This window comes from Nannospalax galili, unplaced genomic scaffold (genome assembly GCF_000622305.1).
Source record: "Nannospalax galili isolate Female #2095 unplaced genomic scaffold, S.galili_v1.0 scaffold735, whole genome shotgun sequence".
NCBI lineage: Eukaryota > Metazoa > Chordata > Mammalia > Rodentia > Spalacidae > Nannospalax > Nannospalax galili.
In genome coordinates this window covers 2,086,140-2,098,638 of record NW_008337053.1, presented here as the reverse complement: position 1 = coordinate 2,098,638, position 12,499 = coordinate 2,086,140, and the positions used below count along the sequence as shown (strand labels likewise).

General features: G+C 43.1%; 1 protein-coding gene across 1 annotated transcript in view; it reads right to left on the bottom strand.

Moving 5' to 3' along the window:
• Positions 1-7,416: 7,416 nt before the first annotated feature.
• Slc27a2 (solute carrier family 27 member 2) overlaps positions 7,417-12,499 on the bottom strand; it is a 54,071-nt gene continuing 48,988 nt past the window's right edge. The window contains exons 9-10 of the mRNA XM_008831798.2: positions 9,139-9,269; positions 7,417-7,891 (exon numbers count right to left, since the gene is read on the bottom strand). Coding sequence (XP_008830020.1) covers positions 7,715-7,891; positions 9,139-9,269 — 308 coding nt within the window. The 3' untranslated portion in view covers positions 7,417-7,714. The remainder of the gene's footprint in view (positions 7,892-9,138; positions 9,270-12,499) is intronic.

The following is a 12,499-nucleotide window of genomic DNA, read 5'->3' as shown; positions in this document are numbered from 1 at the left end:
ACTCATGTGCACACACACACACACACACACACACACACACACACACACACAAATAAAATGAAAAAAATTCTGATATTGGTACTCCACTCCCAGAAATCTTGAGCTAGTTGGTATGGTACAGCCCTGAGCTATAGGGTCTGATCGATGCCCCAGCTGATGCTAACGTGAAGCAATATTTGAGGACCATTGCTAACCTCACTGCTTTCTGAAAGGGGTGAGGGTCAGAAGTATTGGTATCCCCAGGTGGTGGTTTTCAACTTTGAGTCTGCATATGATTCAACAGGAAGGCTTGTTAAAACCGATCGCTAGACCTACTCCCAGAGCTTTTGATTCTGTAGTTTTGGGATGGGGCCCAAGACTTTGCATGCCTGCTCCCTGCTCCCAAGTGATGGCTGGTGCTCTGGTTCAGGGAACATACCATAAATACTAGTCCATGATGTTCTCTTCCTGCAAGTGCTAGGTGGCACCTAACTGATATCAATTAGCTTTGTGACTCTTGATACCAGGCCTATTTTTGGTCTACACTTTGAGCCTCAGAATAAGATAATTCAGCTCTGACTTAATGCTAACTAAGCACGCATGATGTATTATTTGGGGTGCTTTTTATCTATGCTAATCGCTCCCCAAATATGACCCTTGACAAACAATATCAGCCTTACACTGAAATTTGTTAGAAAGTCTGATTAAGCTTCCAACTCTAGTGAGTTGGGACCTAGAACTTCGTATTTAAATTTTTTTTTATTTTTATGGGTGTATAGCCAGAATGTATGTAAATGCACCTGTGTCCTGTGTTGTGCAGAGCCTGGTGTTCAGAGGGGTTGGATTCCCCTGGAACTTTGTCTTTCTCTCTCCCTCCTTCCCTCCTTCCCTCCTTTCCTCCCTCCCTCCCTCTCTTTCTTTCTTTTCCCCAAAAGTGATTCTCAGTGTTCAGGTGTAAGATTTGGATCATCTTCCTCAATAGAAAAGCTTATGTGGAAGACTGCAGAGTTGTTTGAAGAATAGGCAACACATTCTTGGGCCCCATCCTGGACCCAGCACATTCTTTACTATGTACCAGGTGTTTGGATGAGCAATATATCACAGTCTCTGCTCTCATTGAGCTTTTAGCTTCACAGATGAATGGAATCTGCACAAAAGGAAACTGACACTCTTAGTGGAATGGAGCCCTTCATCTAATGTTCTGTGTGCTCTGGGAGACTATACTAGAATGGTGTTGGTCAGTCAGCGCACCTCCCTTGGAGCAGTGCTGATGGTGTGAGTGGCACTGTCATCTTTCTTGCTCGCTGTCTCATGAGAGATTTCCTGTTGGCCATCAGCCATCATGATTATTAATATTATTATTTTTAAATTTGTTTTTGGAGCTGAGGACCGAACCCAGGGCCTTGCGCTTGCTAGGCAAGCACTCTACCACTTAGCTAAATCCCCAAGCCCTATTATTTTTAATTTTTTTTATTATTTTTATTTTATGTGTGTGTGTTGCCTGCATGTGGGTAAGTGCACCCGTGTCATGCAATGCCTGCGGAGATCAGAAGAGGTCATTGGATCCCCCGGGACTGGAGTTATAGACAGTTGTTAGCTGCTATGTGGGTGCTGGGATTTGAACCTGGGTCTTCTGCAAGAACAACCAATGTTCTTAACCGCTGAGCCATCTCTCCAACCCCTATTTTTAATTTTTAATTGAATTTTTGTGTATTTCATGCAGAACATCTCAATCAGTCTTACTAATCTTTACACCCCCTTCCTCACCGGCACCCTCCCATAGCCCCCCACTGGAATTTATACATTCTGTCATTCGTATTAAGGCCTGTTGTGTCAAGTTAGTGTCCCCAGATGTTTTCTCGGTACAAGTTCATCCACTGAGGTCTAGCCAATCTATCTTGAGTCCCCTCCTCACCCAGCAGTAATCAGTTGCCAATATTTCTTCAGCTAAGATTGGGGCCTGCTGTCCACTTCCATAGTTCTATGCTGGGTTTTGTCTGCTTAAGTTTGCATGGGGCTTGTGCATGCTGACACCATTGCTGTGGGTTCATATGAGCAGGGTTCAGGAGCTCATAGGATGCTATTTCTATTTGGTCATGTGCCTCCTTCCTGGCTCTTACAATCTTTCTGCCCTCTTTTCTGAAATGGTCCTTGAGCCCCGGGTTGGTGAAGTTTAATAGAGGAGTCCTGTCCAAGGACCAGCATTCTGCAGACTCTTGGTCCCTATGCTTTGGCCATTTGTGACCTTTTGTATTTCTGGCCCTCTGTTGCATGAGGGAGCTTCAGTAATGAGAACTGAGATATTCATTAGTTCCCCTTTACCCCTTGTTCTATGTTCTGTGAGTCTTAGGTATAGAGGTTGCATTGTAGTTGTGATACTTAGTGTTGGACAATTCACAGACAATGTGTGTGATCAGTTGTGGTATTCTGTAATAGTCCCCATCTGGTGCAAAAGAAGCTTCTTTGATGAGTGGTAACTGGGATATTTGTCTGTAATATAAAGATACATAGTTTGCACATAGACTTGGGGTCTTCTCTAAGATCTATGACCTTTCTAGCCATGTGTATTTGGCTGTGTTTACACACATGAGTTTCCTTCCATTGAGTGGGCTTTTAGTCCAATTAGATAGCTGTTGATTGCCCCCAAGATAAAAGTGCCACAACTGCACCAATGTTGTATGCTGTGCAGGTCATTGATGTGGTTATTTGGTCTTGAACTGGGTTTGGACCATTGATTGATGTTCTCCCTTAGCACCTTGTGTAGTGCTCTCCAAAGCTATGAGAGCTAACCTTCAGGGGAAGTGGCTTCCAGGTCAGTTCCAGCTCCATTGCTTCAAATCCCTTGTCTCTGTCTTCAGCAGTAGGGTCTACCTTCAAGTTCTGGGAGGCAATCAAGGGCTGTGGCAATAACCTGTGTAATTTTGGGAGTCTCTTGGACCACTCTGGCCAACAACTCGAAGGAAAGTTTCTCCTGTCTGGCACTGTTTATTATTATACAGCCTTCAGCTATACACATGGACTAATGTAGAGATACTGTATGTGTAATTTGTTGTTAGGTTGAACTAATATGATTCCTTCTTGTTGTTTATACTAGGTAGGCATTCTCTCTCTCTCTCTCTCTCTCTCTCTCTCTCTCTCTCTCTCGTCTGTCTAACCCTTCCACCATGGCTTCCCCATTTAAAGCGTCCCCATTTTCCCCATTTCTCCCTTGATAATACCAGTCTCTTATAGTCCCACCCCTCTTGAGCTCCTTCTTTCCCTTTATCCCCGAAATTCCTTGTATTACCCTCCCTCCTCTCTTGCACATGATTATTGTTATTGATGAGAGTCTGTGACATATGGTGAGGACTCTGACCTTCCTTCAAAGGGGCTTTTCAGACCTTCAGGATCTGACCTGATTTCTCAAAGTCTTAGAAAACTCCACAGTAGTGTTGAGCACGTCTTTTCGTCCACAGCAGGCGAAATGCTTTAATGTAATCCACTAAATGCTTTAGTGTAGGCATGGGATAGGAAGCATGCTTATGAAGTCATCTTTTAGGATGGATCAGTCCTCTCCACTTAAAAAACTTTTGTTTATTATTTTTATGTGTATGAGTGTATTGCCTGCGTGTATATAAGTGCACCCGTGTTGTGCCAAGCCCACAGAAGTCAGAAGAGGAGGTCAAAGTCCCCTGGAACTGGAGTTACAGACTGTTTTTAGCCACCATATTTGAACCCAGGTCCTCTGCAAGATCAGCTAGTGCTCTTAAGTGCTGAACCATCTCTCCAGCCCCAGCCTTCTCCACTTCAGAGGTGACACTGCCTGCATTGTTTGGGTTCATATAACATCCTACTACACATCAATCACAAACATCTGTCTACTAAATTGTTTACATGGTTATCAGCTTAAGTTTAAAAACAAAAAACAAAACAAAACAAAAAACACGTGTGCCAGGCCCTTCTCCCAGCACTCGGGAGGCAGGGACAAGTGGATCTCTCTCTGTCAGTTTGAGGCCAGCCTGGTCTACATAAGAGTTCCAGGCTAGCCAGGGCTACATAGTGAGACCATGTCTCAAAAAGGCAAAAGAAAATACCCTCTTGTATTTTATTTAAAAATTAAAAAAAATTATTATTTTTATTTTATGTGTATGAGTGTTTTGCATGCAATGCCTATGGAGATCAAAAGAGGGCATCAGATCCCCTGGAAATGGAGTTATGGATGGTGGTTAGCTGCCATGTGGGTGCTGGAAATTGAACCCAGGTCCTCTGTAAGAGTTGCAACAGTGCTCTTAACCACTGAGCCACCTCTCCAGCTCCAGCGTGTCCTTTAAAAATGAAGATAACTAATGCAGCTATTTCTATGGACTTGATTTTTAAACTTCTTTTTGTTAGTATATGTTAATTATACATAATGAGATTCATTATGGCATCTTCATACATGTATGTATTTTGATGATCTTCACCCCATTACCTCTGGCTCCCTTTCACTGCTGACAATCCCTTTCCTTTTCCCAACTACTCTGCTTTCTACTTTCCTGCCTTTGTGTGTATACGTGACTCAGGGAGTTTAATCAGGGTTGTTTACGTGAGCCTGGGTGAGGGTCTATTTATAGACACATGAGCATCTTATTAGTAGCTACAACACTGAAGAAAAGTCTCTTCCTCCCCTAGTGACCATTAACTGCCTGTAACCCCTCACAGAGGGATGGGACCTTTTAAGCCCCTCCCCCATCCGTAATAGAATGCTGACAAGGACCAGTCTTGTACAGGTCTATGTGCAGTTACTATAAGTTCATTTTATGAGTGTGGTGGCTACACCATGCCTGGAAGGCAGCTCCTCTACTCCTCCTTAAGGCTCTTCTACCATGTTCTCTGAGCCTTGGAGAGGGTGAGGTAGATGTTATGGGCCTGGTTTCTGAACCTTTAAAAAAAGAAAGATCAGTCTTTAGAGTTGATTGTCTCTCACAGGTGATGGTTTATGTTTGTTTTACACACAGGGAAACCCAGGACAGTGCCTGGTGCTTCCATAGAGTGGAGTGATGGCACTTGGCCTGAATGGGGGAGGTTGGTGGAAGTGGAAGGTAGAGGAGGCTATCAGGCTGGGAGGTACAGCTGGCAGGGATCTGAGGACTTTAGCTCTTATTTCTAACTGGATAATCTAAATCTAAAGGATGGGGCTGGAGAGATGGCTCAGCAGTTAAGAGCACTAGCTGCTCTTGCAGAAGACCTGGGTTCAGTTCCCAGCACCCACATGGTGGCTAACAGCTATCTGTAACTCCAGGTCCAGGGGATCCAATAGCCTCTTCTGACCTCTGCAGGCACAGCTTGACTTGAGTGCATTTACATATATGTAAGCAATACACTCATACACGTAAAATAAAAAAATATTAAAATATTTTAAATCTAAAACATGGGTCAGGGGAGGTCAGAGTCCAGCAGGCTACAGCTACAGGAATGTTAATGTTCTGGCGAATGGTATAAACACTGACCTCTCACCTGAAAAGATGACAGCAACAGCTGCTTTGACTTAACCTTTGTTGACAACCTGATTTACTTTGACAGGATTCCATGTAACACAGTTGCACAACATGGAACTCTTACAGTCTTGGGTTAAAATTCCCACTGGCAAGAATAGCACTTTGCAAAAATTCCCAGGTGCTGACAACAAACAAGAATCATTGGGACAATTTACAAAGATGCAGCATATCCAAAGTTCCCTTTGGCAGTCCTCAAATCCCTTCAGCATATTAAGTGCTCAGGAAATGTTTATTGGCAGACATAATAGAGGACGAGATTCTAGTATGGCATCTTCCTTTAAAAAAATATTGTATCTATTGTTTTTATTTTTTGTGTATGTGTGTATTGCCTGCATGTAGGTAAGTGCACCCGTGTCGTGCAATGCCTGAGGAGGACAGAAGAGGCTGTCGGATCCCCTGAACTGGAGTTATGGACAGTTGTTAGCTGCCATTTCTCCAGCCCTGTATAGCATCTTCTCATCTGAAAGGGCAGAGAGAGTACTATCGACATTTCTAGAACTTTTCTAGTGCTGTGTTGGGGGCAAGGTGGCCACCCTTCTCATGACTCAGGATCCTTGGCTATACACTTGGGGATCCCTGGGTATAGTACCTGGTCATTTGAGGATGCCCTCTAGGAAGGAATCTCTGCTACTTCTAGGCAGGCTAGGGGTGACCTGGGTCTCACTTGTTAGTGTAGACTCAGTGACTGTGATGCTCCTATGACCTGGGAAAATCTCTAGGTCAAGGACATGATATCCCCTGAGTGCATGACCAAGGACCTGAAACTGTCACAAATGATACATGTAGGAGTAAAGGAGCTGCACTCAGGAAGGGAGACAGCACAGTAAAAGGACAAAGAGCTTGGTTGAAAGAGTTCCTTACAAGGTCCTCCTGGGCCAATGGCTCCATATCCTTGAACAAGCTTGTGCTCAGGAGACTGGCTGGGGAGTGAAACCAGTTTCCAACTGGGGAAGGTGGGGCACAGTCCCAGGTGTATGATGTGGGGATGGCATTTGGAGACCTGGGCTTTTCTGCTCCACAGATACATTTTGTTGAGATGTTTGGAAGGTTCAAAATTTTGAGATTATTAAGGATTTGGATATCTAGCTGCGAATGGTAGTGCATGCCTGTAATCTCATCAGTGGGGGGGGGGCGGGTTGTGAAGCAGAGGGCAACCTGGGCTGCATAGTGAGACTGCCTCAAAGAAATAAATCTGTGTTTCAGTTTTCTGAATAATTGGAGTGCTCATCAGAATTTGACATGCAGTAGTAATCGGCTGGCAAGCTGAGTAGTGGCTGCCCTCAGCTTTGTGGTTCACACTGATGATCTGTTTGCCATCTCTACGGTTTCTATGAATCCTGAAGATGAATGAGCTTGAAACCCTTGATACAGCTAGAAAAATATTTGCCAAATTCCCTTTATGTATAGAATGCTGGTGCAATGGACCTAGGCATCTTTAAGGACTAAGATGGCCCTCCCTCTCCTGGCTGATGCCATTTTGTACCAGTGGCTGGGATGTTTTCAGGAGGGGGAGGGTGCCTTTCTTTCACTGCAGCTGGGTTTCTATTGTGTTGTTTGTTGCTGGCCCACCCTCCCTCTTCTTTGCCACTTTGGCCATGATGAGTGGGATGTAAGTGAAAAGTTGCCAGGGACACTGATGATTTTGGAATAACTGACATGGAGTTTGCATTTGAAATAGAGTAGTGGGGCTGGGGAGATAGTTCAGCAGTTAAGAGCACTGGTTACTCTTGCAGAGGACCTGGGTTCAGTTTCCAGCACCCACATGACATCTAACAGCAATCTGTAACTCCAGCTCCAGAGGCTCTGATGCCCTCTTCTGACCTCCATGGGCATTGCATGACATGGGTGCACTTACATGCATGCAGGCAAAACCCTCATACACATAAAATAAACAAGAGGCACAGAACTGTAAGAGGCAGTGACATTTCATAGTTTAGTGTTCATATATTTTATTATGTATTTAAAAAAAATAAGGCCCTTCCTCCAAGAAGCCCAGCTTGCAAATACAAATGGCAAGCACACATCGAAAAATAATTATCTCTAAATCTTTTTGCTTGCAAAGGTTCAGGTGTAATTAAAAAACTCTGCCCTTTTAAATGAATAATTTCCTAAAAAGTTGTACCTTACAATCTTCATTTAAAGTTGGATTCTACAAGTGGCTATGGCAGGTCCACTCAGTTTCTTTTTGGAAGTGTTATGAGCTAGGCTCCTAGGAATAGTCAGAGTTTCAGAGTTTGATTACTTATGGCATTATAAATGCCCTCAGTCATAGGCACGTATGCTTTTGCCTTGTCATCCATGAAATACAGGGCGTCTTTGATGACTGTGGGATTAAAGCCCTCCTCCTTGAGGGTTACTTTGCGATGCTTGAAAGTCCCAGTGATCTCAATGGTGTCCTGAAAAAGAATAGCAATCCACATTTTGATTGTGCTTTATGATAGATTAGGATGGCAGGGTTAGGGGTGGGGCACATGGGACTGGTTTACTGGCATCTCAGGATTGTGTGAAGGCTGGAAAGTATAAGACCCACACAGTCTATTTTCTGAAATTCCACAGGGACCCTATGTGAAGGAATTGTTTTTATTCCCTGTCCATGGGGAATGAAGAGCTGCCAACAGATGAACAGAGGGGTAAGGTGTCCAGTGTCACTGGGATATCCTGGCTGATGGTGGAAGTGGGAAGAGGGATCATTTACACATAAGCAACTGATTTTACCAGTCTGTCTGCCTATTAGGCTAAAGACTCCCTTCAATGTTGACTGGACTATCTGAAGATACTTCATTCTTATGTGTCTTTACCACCTGCTTGCAAAGCAAATGCCAGTGATTTATGACCATCAAATAGAAATAACCTAATATACTCAATAGTACCTGGGACCCTAAGATTCTCAAGTCTTTAGTTATAGAATTACAGAACTCAAAATTTGAAAAATGAGAGGATTAAACTAACTCTAGGAGTGATAGCTTGAAAGTTCCAATTAACTAACGATGCTCAATGGAGTTTTCGCCTATGAAAAGGTGTAGGATGTCAGAAGATTTGTATTCTCTAACATTGGAAACAACATGACTGGGTATAGCTCAGTGATAGAGCTTGCCTAGCAGAAGCAAGGACCTGGGTGCTAAACTAGCACCAAAAAAATAAAAGTAAACAAGCCGAGTGTGATGGTGCATGCCTTTAATCCCAGCACTTGGGAGGCAGAGGCAGGTGGACCTCTTTCAAGGCTAGCCTGGTCTACATAGTGAGCTCTAGGCCAGCTGGGGCCACTGGGAGACCCTGTCTCAAAAAAAGAACAACAACAACAACAACAACAACAACAACAACAACAACAACAAAGTAAACAAAAGGAAGGCAGGCGCGCTAGAGCGTTTCTCTTTGAAGTGTCTGCCACAGTTACATACTGACTTTGTGAGTTATTCGTTAAAATTACAGTTGACTAAATTGGCCCGTCATTTTAGTGAGGAAGGGATTAGGGTTAGATTTCTGTTTGCTGTATTTTCTGTTTTCACATTCTTACTAAACCACAATACTTCTTTCTGAGCTGTAGCAAAAATTTGGCAAATGTGGTCACTATGGGAAAGGGGAAGTGGTCCCGAAGAAACAGGATCTCTATGAGAATATAATTGAACTTGACAAGACTTCTCACCTGAATTCTCAGAAACCGAGGCCTTGCATAACTTGGCAGGTAATCAGTAATGTGCTGGAACAGCTTCTTTCCATTGAACTCATAGTTTTCTTTCACCTTGATTGAGGCCATCCCAATTCGACCCTCATGACCTGGAAGTGAAGTGAGAAAACACCGAATGTGTTTTGTGGCATTAATTTCATTCCTGAGGCTTTGCTAGTTAAAAGCCCTCTAGGCTAGGCCAACAGGACAGCATGGGTTTCTTTTGAATGGTTCGAATTTTTATATTTTAAATATATATCCAAGTTATTTTACGGTAGATATATCATTACTAGCAATAATAATGGTTCTACATTGAATCTTTAATATTTTCCATGGCATAAACGTATTTTGTAGATTATTTCTTTTAACCCTAACAACAACCTACTAAAGAGGTTCAAATGTTACCTCCATCATTACAGATGAAGAAACTGAGTCTTAAAGACATTCATTGTCCAAGGTCATACAGCAAATTCTGGGCAGCCTCAGAAACAGGATCTAGGCAGGCTGGTTCTGATTCCTGTGTTTTTAAATATTTTATTTATTATTTTTATTTTATGTGTATGTTGCCACGCAATCATTGATTTATTTACTTTTGCAGGGCTGGGAATGCAACCCAGGACCTCACACATGCCAGGCAAAGGCACTATGACTGAGGTACACCCAAGGCCCCACGCCACTCATTTTAATATTTTATTTATTATTTTATGTGTTTGTGTGTATTGCCTGCATGTAGGTAAGTGCACCCGTGTTGTGCAGTGCCCGAGGAAGACAGAAGAGGCCGTCAGATCCCCTGGAACTGGAGTTATGGACACTTGTTAGCTGCCATTTGGGCGCTGGGATTTGAACCTGGGTCTTCTGCAAGAACAGTCAGTGTTCTTAACCACTGAGTCATCTCTCCAGCCCCAATTCCTGTGTTTTTAACTATCATTCTTCTTCTTGGCCTGTACAGAGCTATCTGAGCAGGACACACACTCAACTGGTGGTTAAAGACATTTCCTTTTTTAAATTGTCATTGTTGCTGTTCTGTTTTTAATCCAGCAAAAAGTCCTTGCTCCACTGCTGTGGGTAACTGAGCTCTGTTTGTTCTTTAGTTTGCAATGCCAGGTTTGTTGTGCCCACAGGTGCAAACACTACCTTTGAGACTTATTTATTCAATCAAAGTTCCTAATAGCCTGCTTCTCTGTATTTCAGAGAGGTTATAGGACAGGAGGGTGAAGGCAGGTGCAGGGGTGAGCTGTTGTGCGCCCTTCCAATCATGCCACGTTCTCTCAAGGGAACATGCTTTCCACAGAGAAAACTGATCTCAACAGCAGGGCTGTTCATAGGGAGAGATGAGAATAATTACCATTGTTTGCTTGTAAGGACAGTGGTAATTAGATATTAATATATTTTCTACCTGATCCAGCAGACCCAGTGGGAGTCCAGGTCTACTTCCCTGAACTTCTTAGTTGTAATCAGAGATGAGGAAGGAGCAGCCCTTGGTCACCTGGACCCCACATTTGAAATCTCTCCCATGGTGATCGTGTGTTTACTATGGCTCTAAAGAAGGCGAAACACAAAAAGAAATATTCTTTCTTAAAAAAGAAATGCCTCATTTCTGTCCCTTTTGTCTGAAGGAGGGAGGAAAAGTACCAGATCCTTTTCCATAAGGGGTTCCTCACCCCGTCTCAGGAATCTCAAATACTTCTGGTAAGCTTTTTTAAAAATCATGGCAGATGCCAGTACAGCAGGAGCAATCTGCATTGACTGGCTCCCTGCTTCTAGCTCTGGTAGTGACAATGTAGGACCAAGAGGTAAGGGGGCCTGTGGGTTCCCAGGCTTCTGCACTGACTCCCAGAGGTTGGCTTGGGGCTAGTTCAGCTCCAGGAGGAAGGTTACCTTCTACAGTGGTTTAGACTAGGCCAAAGATCAGTCCTGTTTTATTCTCTAGAGCTGCATTGTTTAATACAGCAGCCATTGGTCACATGTGGTTATTAAATCCAAAAATTAATTACAATTAAGTGAAAGGAAAAAATTCAACTCTTCAGTTGCACTATCCATATTTCAAGTGCTCAGTAGCCACACGGTGGCTGTTGGCCACTATATTGGATTATTTTCATCACTGCAGAAAAGTTCTGTTGAGACTGGACGTTCTAGAAAGTATTTGGACAGATGTGTGTCAACTCCATTCTAGGTCCAAATGTAGTTCTTGGGTTACAGGTGAGGTCTAGGACTTGCTCACAGTTACTGCTGGTACCCAAAGCCTGACTTTGGAAGGGTCTGCTGTGTCTTCAGGTTTGGGTAGGTTGTCCCCTGTGGATAGGGAGCCAGACGGTGGCAGGAATGGCAGTGATTACCCTGACCGCCCATCTGTTAGGTTATCTGTTAGATTCATCTCTAACCTTTCTCTGCTGCAAGAATTCCTCTGGCATTTCTAGGTGGAAATGGGTCCAGCACTTTTTATGTGCCCAGTCAGTAGGCACCTCAAGCCTGGAAATGAGCTGATGTGATTCTTGGTCTCTCTGGTTGCAGAAGAGTTTGCAGACTAACATTCTCCTTTTGATCATTTCAAACTGTGAGTTTTGGTTTGGGTTACTGGAGCGACACCGAGCGTGCTTGCCCTGTCTTCTGTCTGTGGAGGACCTCTGATGTGTTCCCTTCTTTGCTCTATACGGGTCCCAAACCCAACTGATAGACTCACTTAGGAATTAAAAAAAAAAATCAATTCTGAATCCCATGATCCTGAAGTTCTGATGCATTAACTTTGGGTTTTAAAAAGTTTCCCATATGATTGTGAGATTGGCCAAATTCTGGGATTATTGGGCTAAATGCTTCTCATACTTGAGTTTTTTGTTTGTTTACGCTTTTTTTTTTTGAACTATAGTCCAGGCTAGCCTGGAATTCACTATGTAGCCCTGGCTGACCTTGAATTTGAAATTATCTTTCACTTCAGTCTACTGAGTCATGGGATCACAGCTGTGTGCCACCATGCCTGTGGTTTTAAAATGGTGGTAAAATAGGAAATGCATTATTTTCATCATTTCAATGACATTTAGTGTATTTACAATGCTGTCCAATCACTGCAAAGTTCTAGAACATTTTTTGTTATATCAAAATCAGACTTAATACTGTGTGTATAGTGAGGAGCTGGAGACCAAACCCACAGCCTGTGAATGCATGCTAGGCTTACATCTGCCACTGAGCTACACCCGAGCCCAGACTTCAGCATTTTTTTTAAACTTTAAAAAAAAATCTCCATTTCATTATTAAAATACAGTTTCATACAAATTAATTTTTAATACAATTGACACTAAGATGCACATGCGTTTCTAATCTCTATCTGTTTATTACTAGTCACAGT